The sequence below is a fragment of the Pseudorasbora parva genome, chromosome 13 (assembly GCF_024679245.1).
Source record: "Pseudorasbora parva isolate DD20220531a chromosome 13, ASM2467924v1, whole genome shotgun sequence".
Lineage (NCBI taxonomy): Eukaryota > Metazoa > Chordata > Actinopteri > Cypriniformes > Gobionidae > Pseudorasbora > Pseudorasbora parva.
In genome coordinates, this window is record NC_090184.1 from 503,337 (window position 1) to 523,486 (window position 20,150).

At 43.6% G+C, this 20,150-nt stretch overlaps 2 protein-coding genes across 10 annotated transcripts in view; one reads left to right on the forward strand and one right to left on the reverse strand.

Annotated features, from left to right (window-relative positions):
* Positions 1 to 17,786, reverse strand: part of magi1a (membrane associated guanylate kinase, WW and PDZ domain containing 1a) — a 138,420-nt gene extending 120,634 nt beyond the window's left edge. For all 7 annotated transcript variants that reach the window (XM_067412868.1, XM_067412872.1, XM_067412871.1 and 4 more), the window contains exons 1-2: positions 17,304 to 17,786; positions 5,537 to 5,653 (exon numbers count right to left, since the gene is read on the reverse strand). In XM_067412868.1, the coding sequence (XP_067268969.1) occupies positions 5,537 to 5,653; positions 17,304 to 17,592 (406 nt within the window). In that variant the 5' untranslated portion in view covers positions 17,593 to 17,786. The remainder of the gene's footprint in view (positions 1 to 5,536; positions 5,654 to 17,303) is intronic.
* Positions 17,787 to 19,061: 1,275 nt separating this feature from the next.
* Positions 19,062 to 20,150, forward strand: part of ift122 (intraflagellar transport 122 homolog (Chlamydomonas)) — a 66,658-nt gene continuing 65,569 nt past the window's right edge. Inside the window, exons 1-2 of one of the 3 annotated variants that reach the window (XM_067412860.1) lie at positions 19,062 to 19,224; positions 19,479 to 19,545. In XM_067412860.1, the coding sequence (XP_067268961.1) occupies positions 19,166 to 19,224; positions 19,479 to 19,545 (126 nt within the window). In that variant the 5' untranslated portion in view covers positions 19,062 to 19,165. Of the gene's footprint in view, positions 19,225 to 19,478; positions 19,546 to 20,150 lie in introns of those variants that run through there. The other 2 variants (XM_067412859.1, XM_067412861.1) reach the window with 2 other exon arrangements.

A 20,150-nucleotide genomic window follows, 5' to 3' on the forward strand; every position in this document is an offset into this window, starting at 1 on the left:
CCCTCTCGGCGGAGGGCCGCTAACATTAGGCTGAGGCCCTCTCTGCGAAGGGCCGCTAACATTAGGCTGAGCCCCTCTCGGCGGAGGGCCGCTAACATTAGGCTGAGGCCCTCTCGGCGGAGGGCCGCTAACATTAGGCTGAGCCCCTCTCGGCGAAGGGCCGCTAACATTAGGCTGAGCCCCTCTCTGCGGAGGGCCGCTAACATTAGGCTGAGCCCCTCTCGGCGGAGGGCCGCTAACTTTAGGCTGAGCCCCTCTCGGCGGAGGGCCGCTAACATTAGGCTGAGCCCCTCTCGGCGGAGGGCCGCTAACATTAGGCTGAGCCCCTCTCGGCGGAGGGCCGCTAACATTAGGCTGAACCCCTCTCGGCGGAGGGCCGCTAACATTAGGCTGAACCCCTCTCGGCGGAGGGCCGCTAACATTAGGCTGAACCCCTCTCGGCGGAGGGCCGCTAACATTAGGCTGAACCCCTCTCGGCGGAGGGCCGCTAACATTAGGCTGAACCCCTCTCGGCGGAGGGCCGCTAACATTAGGCTGAGCCCCTCTCGGCGGAGGGCCGCTAACATTAGGCTGAGCCCCTCTCGGCGGAGGGCCGCTAACATTAGGCTGAACCCCTCTCGGCGGAGGGCCGCTAACATTAGGCTGAGCCCCTCTCGGCGGAGGGCCGCTAACATTAGGCTGAGCCCCTCTCGGCGGAGGGCCGCTAACATTAGGCTGAGCCCCTCTCGGCGGAGGGCCGCTAACATTAGGCTGAGCCCCTCTCGGCGGAGGGCCGCTAACATTAGGCTGAACCCCTCTCGGCGGAGGGCCGGTAACATTAGGCTGAGCCCCTCTCGGCGGAGGGCCGCTAACATTAGGCTGAACCCCTCTCGGCGGAGGGCCGTTAACATTAGGCTGAGCCCCTCTCGGCGGAGGGCCGCTAACATTAGGCTGAACCCCTCTCGGCGGAGGGCCGTTAACATTAGGCTGAGCCCCTCTCGGCGGAGGGCCGCTAACATTAGGCTGAGCCCCTCTCGGCGGAGGGCCGCTAACATTAGGCTGAGCCCCTCTCGGCGGAGGGCCGCTAACATTAGGCTGAGCCCCTCTCGGCGGAGGGCCGCTAACATTAGGCTGAGCCCCTCTCGGCGGAGGGCCGCTAACATTAGGCTGAGCCCCTCTCGGCGGAGGGCCGCTAACATTAGGCTGAGCCCCTCTCGGCGGAGGGCCGCTAACATTAGGCTGAGCCCCTCTCGGCGGAGGGCCGCTAACATTAGGCTGAACCCCTCTCGGCGGAGGGCCGCTAACATTAGGCTGAGCCCCTCTCGGCGGAGGGCCGCTAACATTAGGCTGAGCCCCTCTCGGCGGAGGGCCGCTAACATTAGGCTGAGCCCCTCTCGGCGGAGGGCCGTTATGTGCATTTATTATGTGCACGCACTCCGCACAACTAAACCTACTAATGGTGTGACAATGCAAATCATATGCATGTAGCTTATAAATCGCACAATAAACACAACTTGTGTGTGTGTTATGAACGTATCCACATTCCACTAAACCTATGGGGTGACGATGCAAACCTAATTTTGATTTTGGCATATCAATTGCACAATAAATACAATTCGTGCTATATATACGCATTTCATGAGAACGAGTTGGTAAAAATAAGGGTCTACAAGGAGGAGGAAGAACAAAAAATTGCAAAGCAGAGTAGTAATTTCTGATACATTTTGAGCTACTATCAAACATGTTTTCGTTCATCGAAAAACAATGACGGAAATTTGTTTTGAGATTAAAAATGTCCTTCCCCCTGAGAACTAATGTATGTTTGAACAATGTGTTTTCTATTTTTGGCTGTATCGTTTACTGATTGCTTGATAGTGTTTATCATTTTGATCACTTAGTTTATGATCTGAGAGCAGTGTGTGATTTTGAACACAGGTAAAACTGTTTTGAGGCAAAAGTTTCATTTTGCAAGAGGAGTCAGAGGTTTTGTGAATAGTGCTTGAAGAGGAGGTTTTGTTCTTAATGGTTTCAGAAAATAGAGCAAGGTTTCAGAAATAGTGAGTATTTTGCACTGACTTGTTTGGTGAAAATTAAAATAATAAATATATTTTAACAGCACATCTGCAAATATTTCTGTGCGTGTGCACAATCTGAAGAATTTACTACAATTTGAACTTCACATATTTGCATATTTTAGTATTATGGCCAAGCATTCTAAAGATGAGAGTTTGGTTGTGTGGTTTTGTGAATTGTGTTAAGTATTTTGATAAAACCAGCCTAGTTTGAAAATTGTGTGTTAGCAATTGGAAAAAACTGTAATGGCAGTGAATGTCTCAAGCTTTAGAAAAGTAAGTAAGTCTCTGCACAATATGTTTATTTCAGTCCAGATATTTTTATGTGCATTTTGGGAAATCTCATAAAAAAGCTCTGGATAGAAACGGCAAGATGCGCATAAATTCTACAAATGTGTATAAAACGACGTAATTTGAATCAGATAAGACACAGAAACACATTTATTGAATAAATCCCTCAAACCTCAGGTGACTTTGGCTATGCGGAGGCTGTGATTGGATAACTGGCCTAACCAGTGGACCAATGGCGTCGCAGCATTGCAAATGTTGGGATGCCTGAGTCAAAGGTTGTGATCTTTGTGGTGTGTGTGTGTGTGTGTGTGTGTGTGTATGTGTGTGTGTGTGTGTGTGTTCCTCCAAAAGCGTCTCACACTATTGATGTTGGAGAACATGACGTGTTTACTGTGTTTCGTCTGACGCTCTAATCTTTTGTGATGATGGAGAACTTTTGATGTAAACTCTCCTTTATTTGCAAATGTTTTATGCATTATTTAAATATTGTGCATAAGATAAATTCACAATTTTAGATGTAAACTTGGCCAATGACACACACATGCCTATTAACCTCAGAGCCCCAAGCCATAAAATACACACACACACACACACACACACACACACACACACACCAACAGGCCACCGTACCGCAGATGTCCTTATCAGCTGACAAAGGCCTTTGTTTATTTTTGTATAACTCATATATAATTTCAGAGAGTGATTGTGTGAAATGGATCACTGAGTTCACACCGTTTGCCTCTCTCTCTCTCTCTCTCTCTCTCTCTCTCTCTCTCTCTCTCTCTCTCCATGTGATGAAAGTCCCTTGTCCAATATATCAGATTCAGCCCTTCAGAGAATCATTATAATCCTCAAACCCAGGGGGATTGGAGCAGTTTACCGGATTTACCCGTCACATGACACACAGCAGAACGTGCAATCAAACAGGACGGCCTTTAATCTGCTCGCCATCACACATCCACAACTCTTTACATGTTAAAGGATGGCCAGAGGATGAAAGATGTCCATGCAAACACGTTCATTTCAATGCAATAGTGCAGGTCTTAAAGCGTTAGTTCAGCCAGTTATGTAAATAGTGTGATTCATTCCTCCTGAGGTTGGCCAGCCGTCAGACCTCCGCTCATCTTCACACACAGATGAAGATATTAGTGTTGAAATCCGATGGCTCAGAAAGGCCTTCATTGACACCAATGTCATTTCCTCTCTCAAGACCCATAAAGGCACTAAAGACGTCGTTACAAAGCCCATCTCACTACAGCGGCTCTACAATCATTGATGAAGAGGCCAGAATAGAGTTAGTGCGCAAAAAACACTAAATAACGACTTATATAGTGATGGGCGATTTCAGAACAAAGCTTCGAACCGTTATGAGTCAGTGAATCGAATCATGATTCGGATCGCGTGTCAAACTGCTGAAATCACGAGACTGCTGATTCATAACCGTTTGAATCTTTATTTGAGGATTGAACACAAACGCGGAAGAGAAGCCAATGCTGAATAAAGTCGTAGTTTTTGTTATTTTTGGACCCAAATGTATTTTGGATGCTTCAAGAGATTCTAATTAACCCACTGATGTCTCATATGGACTACTGTGATGATGTTTTTATTCCCTTTCTGGACATGGACAGTATAGTGTGCATACACTTGCATACGCTCTCGGACTAAATATAAAATATCTTAAACTGTGTGTGAAGATGAACGGAGGTCTTAAGGTCTTACGGGTGTGGAGCGACATTAGGGGGAGGAGTTAACAAGAAACAAGATTATTTTTGCTGACACTAATTTAAGTGTCCTCAACTGAGCAAGCCAAAGGCAACATTACAGGTCAGAGGTCAGATTAGATTGAAATATTCAGAATAGTCAGAATCAGTTCACAGAACAGGAAGGGGGCCAGAACAAACTACTTTACATGACATCATACTTGCGAGTTTACACACCTCTTTAATGTTAATTTTGGTGATCTCTGAATGGCAAAGTCGGACATCATTAGTGGTGACGTGAATAATAATCTTAGATAATTTATTATTAGCATTAGCCGGCACTTTTAAATTAGCTTTGATGTCAGGTGCTCTGGCTCCCAATAAACATGTGACTATGGTGACTGGTGTCTCTATTTTCACATTCCGTGTGATAGAATAATCAATAACTAGGGCCCTTTCAACAGGATCCTCAGTGGGTGCGTCACTGAGTGGGGAGAATTACAGTGCATTAGTAGTGAAGCAAGTTAACAACCATAACTATAATAACACACAAAACTCATCAACATCACAGACACTCGTCTAAATGATAAAACTCATAAATAACAATTAACCTCTAACGTTCCTCTCCTAATGCAAAGCATGCTGGGAACTCCAGATCCACACACATGATTCATGTTGAGCTGACATACTTGGGTTTTAAATGTGGGGGATTGAAGTTAATAAAAATTAAGTTGTGATGAAAGGTTAAAAAATTCCATTGCTCATATTAATGAATTAGTGTGTGTGTGTGTGTGTGTGTGTGTGTGTGTGTGTGTGTGTGTGTGTGTGTGTGTGTGTGTGTGTGTGTGTGTGTGTGTGTGTGTGGTGAGACTCACAGGGTCAGTTTGTGTGTGTGTGTGTGTGTGTGTGTGTGTGTGTATGTGTGTGTGTGTGGTGAGACTCACAGGGTCAGTTTGTGTGTGTGTGTGTGTGTGGGTGTGTGAGACTCACCGTGTGTGTGTGTGTGTGTGTGTGTGTGTGTGTGTGTGTGTGTGTGTGTGTGTATGTGTGTGTGTGTGTGTGTGTGTGTGTGTGTGTGTGTGTGTGGGTGTGTGAGACTCACCGTGTGTGTGTGTGTGAGCCTGTTTATGTGGTTTATGAGGACACAAATTTGTGTAACTACATGGGTATTACACTGGTATGACACTATAAATGTGGTTTATGAGGACATATCAAATGTCCTCATAATTCAAATGGCCTTAAAAACATACTAAATTATGTTTTTTTGAGAAAGTAAAAATGCAGAATGTTTCCTGTGATGGGTAGGTTTAGGGGCAGGGGCAGTGTAAGGGGGTAGAAAATACGGTTTGTACGGTATAAAAACCATTACGCCTATGGAGAGTCCCTGTAAACCACATAGACCAACATGTGTGTGTGTGTGTGTGTGTGTGTGTGTGTGTGTGTGTGTGTGTGTGTGTGTGTGTGTGTGTGTGTGAGAGAGAGAGAGAGACTCACAGGGTGCGGTGCGGCGGTGCAGGTTCTCCCTGATGATCTCCTGCAGCTTCTGATCCGCCGAGAGCTTCTGAAAGCGCTGATTCAAGAAATGGCTCAAGTCTCTCTTCAGCTGGCCTCCTAAACACACACACACACACACACACCGATATCAAAGCTCAGGTGATTTCAGATCACAGCCACTTTAGATCGACATGCACAACTTTCAGTATTGTAATATTATGTTTGTACAGTGTACAGTTTGTACAGTGTAAAATGCATTGCGTCTGTGTGTGTGTGTGTGTGTGTTTGTGTTTGTTTGTGTGTGTGTGTGATTGAGAGTACCTAAGTGTGTGTACGAGAGTGCGTGTGTGTGTGTGAGTGCAAGTGACTGAATGTTTGTGCGTGTGTGTGTGTGTGTGTGTGTGTGTGTGTGTGTGTGTGTGTGTGTGTGTGTGTGTGTGTGTGTGTGCGAGTGACTGATTGTGTGTGTGTGTGTGTGAGAGAGAGAGAGAGAGAGAGAGAGAGAGAGAGAGAGAGAGAGAGAGAGAGAGAGAGAGAGAGAGAGAGAGAGAGAGAGAGTCAGCTGAGGACAGGAGAACCTGTGCTACAAATGTGTGGCAAAGCAGCAATATCAAAAATTCTTGACCATGAGGAGACATGTTTTGGTCCCCATGAGAAAAACAGCTTATAAATCACACTAAGTGATGTTTTCTGAAAATGTAAAAATGCAGAAAGTTTTGTTGTGTGTGTGTTTGATTTGTGTGTGTGTCCACACTGCCCTCTGGCTGTCACTGCTCATCTCTAACACTGTAGGGTGTTGCCATGGTAATGATCATAGGAAGTGGATTCAGCCATGTCTGTTGCCATCTCCTGAGCTAAATTAGTATTACAAAAAGAAGGAGAAAACTACTCCGTATTGATTGCTGGTTCAATATTTCTACAAGGATTATCGTAAATTTCTATTACAGAATCACTACGGAAAAACTTCATAGTTTTGGAAAACTTTTCATGAGATTTTCATAGTTTTTGAATAAAGTTTTTAGGAGGATGAAGAGTATGAGTAGGAGGAGAAAGAGTAGGAGGAGGAGGAGGAGGAATAGAATGAGTGAGAGGAGGAAGAGTATGAGTAGGAAGAGTTTGAGTGAGAGGAGGAAGAGTATGAGTAGAAGGAGGAAGAACATGAGTAAGAGAAAGAAGAGTATGAGTAAGAGATGGAAGAGTATGAGTAGGAGGAGGGAGAGTATGAGTGAGAGGAGGAAGAGTATGAGTAGGAGGAGGAAGAACATGAGTAAGAGAAGGAAGAGTATGAGTAGGAGGAGGAAGAGTATGAGTAGGAGGAGAAAGAGTAGGAGGAGGAGGAGGAATAGAATGAGTGAGAGGAGGAAGAGTATGAGTAGGAAGAGTATGAGTAAGAGGAGGAAGAGTATGAGTAGAAGGAGGAAGAACATGAGTAAGAGAAAGAAGAGTATGAGTATGAGTAAGAGATGGAAGAGTATGAGTAGGAGGAGGAAGAGTATGAGTAGGAAGAGTATGAGTGAGAGGAGGAAGAGTATGAGTAGGAGGAGGAAGAACATGAGTAAGAGAAGGAAGAGTATGAGTAGGAGGAGGAAGAGTAGGAGGAGGAGGAGGAATAGAATGAGTGAGAGGAGGAAGAGTATGAGTAGGAAGAGTATGAGTGAGAGGAGGAAGACTATGAGTAGGAGGAGGAAGAACATGAGTAAGAGAAACAAGAGTATGAGTAGGAGGAGGAAGAGTATGAGTAGGAGGAGGAAGAGTATGAGTAGGAAGAGTATGAGTGAGAGGAGGAAGAGTATGAGTAGGAGGAGGAAGAGTATGAGTAGGAGGAGGAAGAGTATGAGTAGGAAGAGTATGAGTGAGAGGAGGAAGTGTAGGAGTAGGAGGAGGAAGAACATGAGTTAGAGAAGGAAGAGTATGAGTAGGAGGAGGAAGAGTATGAGTAGGAGGAGAAAGAGTAGGAGGAGTAGGAGGAAGAGTAAGAGTAAGAGAAGGAAGATTATGACTAGGAGGAGGAAGAGTATGAGTAAGAGAAGGAAGAGTATGAGTAGGAGGAGGAAGAATATGAGTAAGAGAAGGAAGAGTATGACTAGGAGGAGGAAGAGTATGAGTAAGAGAAGGAAGAGTATGAGTAGGAGGAGGAGGAGGAAGAATATGAGTAAGAGAAGGAAGAGTATGACTAGGAGGAGGAAGAGTATGAGTAAGAGAAGGAAGAGTATGAGTAAGAGGAGGATGAGGAGGAGGAAGAATATGAGTAAGAGAAGGAAGAGTATGAGTAGGAGGAGGAGGAGGAAGAATATGAGTAAGAGAAGGAAGAGTATGACTAGGAGGAGGAAGAGTATGAGTAAGAGAAGGAAGAGTATGAGTAGGAGGAGGAGGAGGAAGAATATGAGTAAGAGAAGGAAGAGTATGACTAGGAGGAGGAAGAGTATGAGTAAGAGAAGGAAGAGTATGAGTAAGAGGAGGAGGAGGAAGAATATGAGGAAGAGAAGGAAGAGTATGAGTAGGAGGAGGAAGAGTATGAGTAAGAGAAGGAAGAGTATGAGTAGGAGGAGGAAGAGTATGAGTAGGAGGAGGAAGAGTATGAGTAGGAGGAGGAAGAGTATGAGTAAGAGAAGGAAGAGTATGAGTAGGAGGAGGAAGAGTATGAGTAGGAGGAGGAAGAGTATGAGTAGGAGGAGGAAGAGTATGAGTATGAGTAAGAGAAGGAAGAGTATGAGTAGGAGGAGGAGGAGGAAGAGTAGGAGGAGGAGGAAGAGTATGAGTAAGAGAAGGAAGAGCATGAGTAGGAGGAGGAAGAGGAAGAGTATGAGTAGGAGGAGGAACAGTATGAGTAGGAGGAGGAAGAGTATGAGTAAGAGAAGGAAGAGTATGAGTAGGAGGAGGAAGAGTATGAGTATGAGGAGGAAGAGTATGAGTATGAGTAAGAGAAGGAAGAGTAGGAGTAGGAGGAGGAGGAGGAAGAGTATGAGTATGAGTAAGAGAAGGAAGAGTATGAGTAGGAGGAGGAGGAGGAAGAATATGAGTAAGAAAAGGAAGAGTATGAGTAGGAGGAGGAAGAGTATGAGTAAGAGAAGGAAGAGTATGAGTAGGAGGAGGAAGAGTATGAGTAGGAGGAGGAAGAGTATGAGTAAGAGAAGGAAGAGTATGAGTAAGAGAAGGAAGAGTATGACTAGGAGGAGGAAGAGTATGAGTAGGAGGAGGAAGAGTATGAGTATGAGTAAGAGAAGGAAGAGTAGGAGTAGGAGGAGGAGGAGGAAGAGTATGAGTATGAGTAAGAGAAGGAAGAGTATGAGTAGGAGGAGGAGGAGGAAGAATATGAGTAAGAAAAGGAAGAGTATGAGTAGGAGGAGGAAGAGTATGAGTAAGAGAAGGAAGAGTATGAGTAGGAGGAGGAAGAGTATGAGTAGGAGGAGGAAGAGTATGAGTAAGAGAAGGAAGAGTATGAGTAAGAGAAGGAAGAGTATGACTAGGAGGAGGAAGAGTATGAGTAGGAGGAGGAAGAGTATGAGTAGGAGGAGGAAGAGTATGAGTAAGAGAAGGAAGAGTATGACTAGGAGGAGGAAGAGTATGAGTAAGAGAAGGAAGAGTGTGAGTGAGAGGAGGAAGAGTGTGAGTGAGAGGAGGAGGAGGAAGAATATGAGTAGGAGGAGGAAGAATATGAGTAAGAGAAGGAAGAGTATGAGTAGGAGGAGGAAGAGTATGACTAGGAGGAGGAAGAGTATGAGTAATAGAAGGAAGAGTATGAGTAGGAGGAGGAAGAATATGAGTGAGAGGAGGAAGAGTTGGAGTAGGAGGAGGAATAGTATAAGTAGGAGAAAGAAGAGTATGAGTGAGAGGAGGAAGAGTAGGAGTAGGAGGAAGGAATAGTATGAGTAGGAGGAAGAAGAGTATGAGTGAGAGGAGGAAGAGTAGGAGTAGGAGGAGAATTAGTATGAGTAGGAAGAAGAAGAGTATGAGTGAGAGGAGGAAGAGTATGAGTAGGAGGAGGAAGAGTAGGAGGAGGAGGAGGAATAGAATGAGTGAGAGGAGGAAGAGTATGAGTAGGAAGAGTATGAGTAAGAGGAGGAATATTATGAGTAGGAGGAAGAAGAGTATGAGTGAGAGGAGGAAGAGTAGGAGTAGGAGGAAGAATAGTATGAGTAGGAGGAGGAAGAGTATGAATGAGAGGAGGAAGAGTATGAGTAATAGGTAAGAGGAGGAAGAGTATGAGTAGGAGGAGGAAGAGTAGGAGGAGGAAGAGTATGAGTATGAGTAGGAGGAGGAAGAGTATGAGTGAGAGGAGGAAGAGTGTAAGTAAGAAGAGGGAGAGTATGAGTGAGAGGAGGAAGAGTACGAGTGAGAGGAGGAAGAGTATGAGTGAGAGGGGGAAGAGTACGAGTGAGAGGAGGAAGAGTATGAGTGAGAGGAGGAAGAGTACGAGTGAGAGGAGGAAGAGTATGAGTGAGAGGAGGAAGAGTACGAGTGAGAGGAGGAAGAGTATGAGTGAGAGGAAGAAGAGTACGAGTGAGAGGAGGAAGAGTATGAGTGAGAGGAGGAAGAGTACGAGTGAGAGGAGGGAGAGTATGAGTGAGATGGGGAAGAGTACGAGTGAGAGGAGGAAGAGTATGAGTGAGAGGAGGAAGAGTACGAGTGAGAGGAGGAAGAGTATGAGTGAGAGGAGGAAGAGTATGAATGTAGTGCTTTACTAGAGTAGTCATCTGACTGTAGCGCTTTACTAGAGTAGTCATCTGACTGTAGCGCTGTACTAGAGTAGTCATCTGACTGTAGTGCTTTACTAGAGTAGTCATCTGACTGTAGTGCTTTACTAGAGTAGACATCTGACTGTAGTGCTTTACTAGAGTAGTCATCTGACTGTAGCGCTTAACTAGAGTAGACATCTGACTGTAGTGCTTTACTAGAGTAGTCATCTGACTGTAGTGCTTTACTAGAGTAGTCATCTGACTGTAGTGCTTTACTAGAGTAGACATCTGACTGTAGTGCTTTACTAGAGTAGTCATCTGACTGTAGCGCTTAACTAGAGTAGACATCTGACTGTAGCGCTTTACTAGAGTAGTCATCTGACTGTAGTGCTTTACTAGAGTAGACATCTGACTGTAGTGCTTTACTAGAGTAGACATCTGACTGTAGTGCTTTACTAGAGTAGTCATCTGACTGTAGTGCTTTACTAGAGTAGACATCTGACTGTAGTGCTTTACTAGAGTAGTCATCTGACTGTAGTGCTTTACTAGAGTAGACATCTGACTGTAGTGCTTTACTAGAGTAGTCATCTGACTGTAGTGCTTTACTAGAGTAGACATCTGACTGTAGTGCTTTACTAGAGTAGGCATCTGACTGTAGTGCTTTACTAGAGTAGGCATCTGACTGTAGAGCTTTACTAGAGTAGGCATCTGAGTGTAGCGCTTTACTAGAGTAGGCATCTGACTGTAGTGCTTTACTAGAGTAAACATCTGACTGTAGCGCTTTACTAGAGTGACTGTAGTGCTTTACTAGAGTAGTCATCTGACTGTAGTGCTTTACTAGAGTAGACATCTGACTGTAGTGCTTTACTAGAGTAGTCATCTGACTGTAGCGCTTTACTAGAGTAGACATCTGACTGTAGTGCTTTACTAGAGTAGTCATCTGACTGTAGCGCTTTACTAGAGTAGACATCTGACTGTAGTGCTTTACTAGAGTAGACATCTGACTGTAGTGCTTTACTAGAGTAGTCATCTGACTGTAGCGCTTTACTAGAGTAGACATCTGACTGTAGTGCTTTACTAGAGTAGTCATCTGACTGTAGTGCTTTACTAGAGTAGTCATCTGACTGTAGTGCTTTACTAGAGTAGTCATCTGACTGTAGTGCTTTACTAGAGTAGTCATCTGACTGTAGCGCTTTACTAGAGTAGACATCTGACTGTAGTGCTTTACTAGAGTAGACATCTGACTGTAGCGCTTTACTAGAGTAGACATCTGACTGTAGTGCTTTACTAGAGTAGACATCTGACTGTAGTGCTTTACTAGAGTAGACATCTGACTGTAGTGCTTTACTAGAGTAGTCATCTGACTGCAGTGCTTTACTAGAGTAGACATCTGACTGTAGTGCTTTACTAGAGTAGACATCTGACTGTAGTGCTTTACTAGAGTAGTCATCTGACTGTAGCGCTTTACTAGAGTAGACATCTGACTGTAGTGCTTTACTAGAGTAGTCATCTGACTGCAGTGCTTTACTAGAGTAGACATCTGACTGTAGTGCTTTACTAGAGTAGACATCTGACTGTAGTGCTTTACTAGAGTAGTCATCTGACTGTAGTGCTTTACTAGAGTAGACATCTGACTGTAGCGCTTTACTAGAGTAGTCATCTGACTGTAGAGCTTTACTAGAGTAGTCATCTGACTGTAGTGCTTTACTAGAGTAGTCATCTGACTGTAGTGCTTTACTAGAGTAGTCATCTGACTGTAGTGCTTTACTAGAGTAGTCATCTGACTGTAGTGCTTTACTAGAGTAGACATCTGACTGTAGTGCTTTGCTAGAGTAGTCATCTGACTGTAGTGCTTTACTAGAGTAGTCATCTGACTGTAGCGCTTTACTAGAGTAGACATCTGACTGTAGCGCTTTACTAGAGTAGTCATCTGACTGTAGTGCTTTACTAGAGTAGTCATCTGACTGTAGTGCTTTACTAGAGTAGACATCTGACTGTAGTGCTTTACTAGTGTAGTCATCTGACTGTAGAGCTTTACTAGAGTAGTCATCTGACTGTAGTGCTTTACTAGAGTAGTCATCTGACTGTAGTGCTTTACTAGAGTAGACATCTGACTGTAGTGCTTTACTAGAGTAGTCATCTGACTGTAGTGCTTTACTAGAGTAGACATCTGACTGTAGTGCTTTACTAGAGTAGACATCTGACTGTAGTGCTTTACTAGTGTAGTCATCTGACTGTAGAGCTTTACTAGAGTAGTCATCTGACTGTAGTGCTTTACTAGAGTAGGCATCTGACTGTAGTGCTTTACTAGAGTAGACATCTGACTGTAGTGCTTTACTAGAGTAGTCATCTGACTGTAGTGCTTTACTAGTGTAGTCATCTGACTGTAGCGCTTTACTAGAGTAGACATCTGACTGTAGCGCTTTACTAGAGTAGGCATCTGAGTGTAGCGCTTTACTAGAGTAGGCATCTGAGTGTAGCGCTTTACTAGAGTAGGCATCTGACTGTAGCGCTTTACTAGAGTAGTCATCTGACTGTAGTGCTTTACTAGTGTAGTCATCTGACTGTAGCGCTTTACTAGAGTAGACATCTGACTGTAGCGCTTTACTAGAGTAGGCATCTGACTGTAGCGCTTTACTAGAGTAGTCATCTGACTGTAGTGCTTTACTAGAGTAGACATCTGACTGTAGTGCTTAACTAGAGTAGTCATCTGACTGTAGTGCTTTACTAGAGTAGGCATCTGACTGTAGTGCTTTACTAGAGTAGTCATCTGACTGTAGCGCTTTACTAGAGTAGACATCTGACTGTAGTGCTTTACTAGAGTAGACATCTGACTGTAGTGCTTTACTAGAGTAGACATCTGACTGTAGTGCTTTACTAGAGTAGACATCTGACTGTAGTGCTTTACTAGAGTAGTCGTCTGACTGTAGTGCTTTACTAGAGTAGACGTCTGACTGTAGTGCTTTACTAGAGTAGTCATCTGACTGTAGTGCTTTACTAGAGTAGTCGTCTGACTGTAGTGCTTTACTAGAGTAGACGTCTGACTGTAGTGCTTTACTAGAGTAGACATCTGACTGTAGTGCTTTACTAGAGTAGACATCTGACTGTAGTGCTTTACTAGAGTAGACATCTGACTGTAGAGCTTTACTAGAGTAGGCATCTGAGTGTAGCGCTTTACTAGAGTAGGCATCTGACTGCAGTGCTTTACTAGAGTAGGCATCTGACTGCAGTGCTTTACTAGAGTAGACATCTGACTGTAGAGCTTTACTAGAGTAGGCATCTGAGTGTAGCGCTTTACTAGAGTAGGCATCTGACTGCAGTGCTTTACTAGAGTAGGCATCTGACTGCAGTGCTTTACTAGAGTAGACATCTGACTGTAGTGCTTTACTAGAGTAGTCATCTGACTGCAGTGCTTTACTAGAGTAGACATCTGACTGTAGCGCTTTACTAGAGTAGTCATCTGACTGTAGCGCTTTACTAGAGTAGTCATCTGACTGTAGAGCTTTACTAGAGTAGTCATCTGACTGTAGCGCTTTACTAGAGTAGACATCTGACTGTAGTGCTTTACTAGAGTAGACATCTGACTGTAGCGCTTTACTAGAGTAGACATCTGACTGTAGTGCTTTACTAGAGTAGACATCTGACTGTAGTGCTTTACTAGAGTAGACATCTGACTGTAGTGCTTTACTAGAGTAGACATCTGACTGTAGTGCTTTACTAGAGTAGTCATCTGACTGTAGTGCTTTACTAGAGTAGTCATCTGACTGTAGTGCTTTACTAGAGTAGACATCTGACTGTAGTGCTTTACTAGTGTAGTCATCTGACTGTAGAGCTTTACTAGTGTAGTCATCTGACTGTAGTGCTTTACTAGAGTAGTCATCTGACTGTAGCGCTTTACTAGAGTAGACATCTGACTGTAGAGCTTTACTAGAGTAGTCATCTGACTGAAGTGCTTTACTAGAGTAGACATCTGACTGTAGTGCTTTACTAGAGTAGTCATCTGACTGTAGCGCTTTACTAGAGTAGTCATCTGACTGTAGTGCTTTACTAGAGTAGACATCTGACTGTAGTGCTTTACTAGAGTAGACATCTGACTGTAGTGCTTTACTAGAGTAGACATCTGACTGTAGTGCTTTACTAGAGTAGGCATCTGACTGTAGTGCTTTACTAGAGTAGTCATCTGACTGTAGTGCTTTACTAGAGTAGACATCTGACTGTAGTGCTTTACTAGAGTAGACATCTGACTGTAGTGCTTTACTAGAGTAGTCATCTGACTGTAGTGCTTTACTAGTGTAGTCATCTGACTGTAGTGCTTTACTAGAGTAGTCATCTGACTGTAGTGCTTTACTAGAGTAGTCATCTGACTGTAGTGCTTTACTAGAGTAGACATCTGACTGCAGTGCTTTACTAGAGTAGACATCTGACTGTAGTGCTTTACTAGAGTAGACATCTGACTGTAGTGCTTTACTAGAGTAGACATCTGACTGTAGTGCTTTACTAGAGTAGACATCTGACTGTAGTGCTTTACTAGAGTAGACATCTGACTGTAGTGCTTTACTAGAGTAGTCATCTGACTGTAGTGCTTTACTAGAGTAGTCATCTGACTGTAGTGCTTTACTAGAGTAGTCATCTGACTGTAGTGCTTTACTAGTGTAGTCATCTGACTGTAGTGCTTTACTAGAGTAGTCATCTGACTGTAGCGCTTTACTAGAGTAGACATCTGACTGCAGTGCTTTACTAGAGTAGTCATCTGACTGTAGTGCTTTACTAGAGTAGACATCTGACTGTAGTGCTTTACTAGAGTAGTCATCTGACTGTAGTGCTTTACTAGAGTAGACATCTGACTGTAGTGCTTTACTAGAGTAGTCATCTGACTGTAGTGCTGTACTAGAGTAGTCATCTGACTGTAGAGCTTTACTAGTGTAGACATCTGACTGTAGCGCTTTACTAGAGTAGTCATCTGACTGTAGTGCTTTACTAGAGTAGTCATCTGACTGTAGTGCTTTACTAGAGTAGTCATCTGACTGTAGTGCTTTACTAGAGTAGACATCTGACTGTAGTGCTTTACTAGAGTAGACATCTGACTGTAGTGCTTTACTAGAGTAGACATCTGACTGTAGTGCTTTACTAGTGTAGACATCTGACTGTAGTGCTTTACTAGAGTAGTCATCTGACTGTAGCGCTTTACTAGAGTAGTCATCTGACTGTAGCGCTTTACTAGAGTAGACATCTGACTGTAGTGCTTTACTAGAGTAGTCATCTGACTGTAGTGCTTTACTAGAGTAGTCATCTGACTGTAGCGCTTTACTAGAGTAGACATCTGACTGCAGTGCTTTACTAGAGTAGACATCTGACTGTAGCGCTTTACTAGAGTAGTCATCTGACTGTAGCGCTTTACTAGAGTAGTCGTCTGACTGTAGCGCTTTACTAGTGTAGACATCTGACTGTAGCGCTTTACTAGAGTAGTCATCTGACTGTAGTGCTTTACTAGAGTAGACATCTGACTGTAGTGCTTTACTAGAGTAGTCATCTGACTGTAGCGCTTTACTAGAGTAGACATCTGACTGTAGTGCTTTACTAGTGTAGTCATCTGACTGTAGTGCTTTACTAGAGTAGTCATCTGACTGTAGTGCTTTACTAGAGTAGTCATCTGACTGTAGTGCTTTACTAGAGTAGACATCTGACTGTAGCGCTTTACTAGTGTAGTCATCTGACTGTAGTGCTTTACTAGAGTAGACATCTGACTGTAGTGCTTTACTAGAGTAGTCATCTGACTGTAGTGCTTTACTAGTGTAGTCATCTGACTGTAGTGCTTTACTAGAGTAGACATCTGACTGTAGTGCTTTACTAGAGTAGACATCTGACTGTAGTGCTTTACTAGAGTAGACATCTGACTGTAGTGCTTTACTAGAGTAGACATCTGACTGTAGTGCTTTACTAGAGTAGTCATCTGACTGTAGTGCTTTACTAGAGTAGTCATCTGACTGTAGTGCTTTACTAGAGTAGTCATCTGACTGTAGTGCTTTACTAGAGTAGACATCTGACTGTAGTGCTTTACTAGAGTAGACATCTGACTGTAGTGCTTTACTAGAGTAGACATCTGACTGTAGTGCTTTACTAGAGTAGTCATCTGACTGTAGTGCTTTACTAGAGTAGTCATCTGACTGTAGTGCTTTACTAGAGTAGACATCTGACTGTAGCGCTTTACTAGAGTAGTCATCTGACTGTAGCGCTTTACTAGAGTAGTCATCTGACTGTAGCGCTTTACTAGAGTAGACATCTGACTGTAGTGCTTTACTAGTGTAGTCATCTGACTGTAGTGCTTTACTAGAGTAGACATCTGACTGTAGCGCTTTACTAGAGTAGTCATCTGACTGTAGCGCTTTACTAGAGTAGTCATCTGACTGTAGCGCTTTACTAGAGTAGTCATCTGACTGTAGCGCTTTACTAGAGTAGTCATCTGACTGTAGCGCTTTACTAGAGTAGACATCTGACTGTAGTGCTTTACTAGAGTAGTCATCTGACTGTAGTGCTTTACTAGTGTAGTCATCTGACTGTAGTGCTTTACTAGAGTAGACATCTGACTGTAGTGCTTTACTAGAGTAGTCATCTGACTGTAGTGCTTTACTAGAGTAGACATCTGACTGTAGAGCTTTACTAGAGTAGACATCTGACTGTAGTGCTTTACTAGAGTAGACATCTGACTGTAGTGCTTTACTAGAGTAGTCATCTGACTGTAGCGCTTTACTAGAGTAGTCATCTGACTGTAGCGCTTTACTAGAGTAGTCATCTGACTGTAGTGCTTTACTAGAGTAGACATCTGACTGTAGTGCTTTACTAGAGTAGACATCTGACTGTAGTGCTTTACTAGAGTAGTCATCTGACTGTAGTGCTTTACTAGAGTAGACATCTGACTGTAGTGCTTTACTAGAGTAGTCATCTGACTGTAGTGCTTTACTAGAGTAGTCATCTGACTTTAGTGCTTTTACTGGAGTAATGAAGCTGTTTACTCTGTCCGCCTCTGGGGATAGTTAAACTAAACGCACCTAAACTTTCACCTTTAATAAAGCCTAATAATGTTGTGACGTCACCTGCTTTGACCGTCCTGATTCTGATTGGATCCTCGCAGTTTTGCAGGACGTTGAGGACGTCATACAGCGGCAGTCCAGACACCGGCTGACCCTCGACCTCCAGCAGAATGTCCGGCTGACCCTTGACCTCCAGCTGAATGTCCCTGTGAGCGGATGAGCTCCGCGGCCGAATATACACGAAGCGTCCGTTCTCCGCTCCGCCGCTGAGCTCTAGAGGAAGCCGGCCCGCGACCCTCCACAGCGCGCGCTCACACACACAAACACTCCAGTGTGGCCGGCTCTCCTCCATCACACACACACTCACTCACTCACTCACACACGCACACACTCCTGTCAGGTGTTGGGACGACTGTGTGCGACGGTCATAAAGTAATGGTGTGTCTCAGATTCCCATCCGTGTTTATCCGCAGGATCAGAAACAGTTTCTGGTTTAAATCCTTTAGATCTGTTCTGGTGTCCTGTGTGACCGAGTGTCTGCTTTCTGTTCTCTCACACACTTCACTTACACTGAGTTTAGTCTGAACTTTGAACTTGGCTGTAAAACAATGACATCAGTGTTTCTCTGCAGTGGACAGCTTTATTACAGCTTTTTTATTTGCTTTGGCACTATTTTCACAAACAAGGTCTACATTTTCAAAACTCCATAATGTTTAAATGTTTGTATCTCAGTGTGTTATCAGAAGGTGTGATAAAGTTATGACCCCGCCATGAGGTTCTGCTATAGAACAGTATTTTTATGTTTGCTTTTGTGAAATGTGGGGACATTCCATGGGCGTAATGGCTTTTATACTGTACCGTATTTTCTATCCCCTTACTGTGCCTAAACCTACTCGTCACACACACACACATTAATTTTTTTAGGCCCTGCCCCTGAAGAACTCTCTGCATGTCCCTGTGTGTGTGTGTGTGTGTGTGTGTGTGTGTGTGTGTGTGTGTGTGTGTGTGTGTGTGTGTGTGTGTGTGTGTGTGTGTGTTTATGTGCTCGTGATAAGAATCATGTTCATCTGTAATCAGGGTGAAAGTCTACAGATTCTGTTAATCATTCTGCTCATTATTCTCATCAGACTCATCTCTCAGTCTATCGTGTGTGTGTGTGTGTGTGTGTGTGTGTGTGTGTGTGTGTGTGTGTGTGTGTGTTTGTGCGTGATGGGTAGGTTTAGGGGTACCCTAGCAAAAAAAAGCATGCCAAGTATACTTGCAGCCAGACTTTGCAAACAAAGTAGAAACTACTTCTATAGAATCAATATCTAGGCTATAGAAATCTGTGTACCAAATGACTCATTGATTAACCCTTAAGATCAGATTAATTAGACATATTAAACTGAACGAGAAGAGATGCAAATCAGAAGTGTGATAGAGCTGTTACTGTAAATGGTTAAAAAAATCTGTCAAAATCAAACAGAACATGTGCCCTATTACAGATCATTTTATTTTTTATAGAGTTGGTATTGTTTTTAGGTCAGTGTGTTTTGTGTATTAAACATATGCTGTAAATGAGAATTGTTGGCAGTGTGTGTTGTGTTGGAGGTGAGATTTGGCCCTCTGTTGAAATTAATATAATTAAAAACTGTAAATAAATGGAAAAAAACCCTATTAGATTTATGTATTTATTAATATGTTCAGAAAAAAACCGTTGTGTGGTTGTGCGAGCGTTGCTGTGCGGTTGCTAAGATGATCTAACTGATGTTTACTATGCTGCTGTGCGGTTGCTAGGGTATTGTTAAACGGACGCTCCACTGTCGGCCAGGAGGACTCTTATTATGAAGCGCAGCTCGGTCCTCCATCTTGTTTTCTCCTCAGCTTCTCCGCTTCTTCTCCGCATCTGAGCTTTTAAATCGCGCTAAACTCGGCGTTTTTCCGACATGAGAGCTGTTCCGACATGGATCGATAAAGTGCACGACCGCGATAAAGTGGAGCAATGGTGAGCTTTACTACACTTCACTTACAGCGCGGTATGGATGTGGCTAGCAACCGTTGCTATGTCAACAATATGAGCACAGATGGCTCACTCCGAGCCGTTATTTTGCATTTATTTCCCATAAAGGCCGTTTCTACTCATACATGATGCGGGGCGTTATTATACTGCTGTAATCTCCAATGGGACTCATCACACTGACTGTCGTCTCGTGTGTGTGTGTGTGTGTGTGTGTGTGTGTGTGTGTGTGTGTGTTTCAGCATCTATGACCTCGCCTTCAGACCGGACGGGTCTCAGCTCATCGTCGCGGCGGGAAACCGGGTTCTGGTAACGTTAACGAATCTCTGCAAACACCAGTAATATAATAATATAATAGAATAGAATAGTCTTCCAGAACCGCAGTTTTGCCCGCGCATGCGCAGTTTCACTACAGAACTTTTGCCCATGCTGTCACATTTCATGTTTAAATCATGGCGACTGTTCTGTCCTAAAACTATCAAACAGTTATTGCTGCTCCTGCTATTATTTTTTTGCATCTGTTCAATGACACACACACACACACACACACACACACACTGCCCCTAAACCTACCCATCACAGGAAACATTCTGCATTTTTACTTTCTCATAAAAACTCCTCCTGTGTGATTTATAAGCCTTTTGTAAAGTGGGGCCATGGGTAATGTCCTCATATTTCACCCTCTCCTGTAATACCTGTGTCATACCCATGGCATTATACACATTTGAGTCCTCATATGTCACAAAAACAAGCACACACAGCATTTTATGCCTCGCAGACACTTGCAGCTTTCCTGATTATTATCAGTGTTTAAACAGGAGTGAAGACTTTAAATGTCAGGAGTTGTACGTTGTTGGCGTTACTGTTAAAAATGCCTTTCCAATAAAGTGAGCGTTGGCAAACGGTCGTCATTT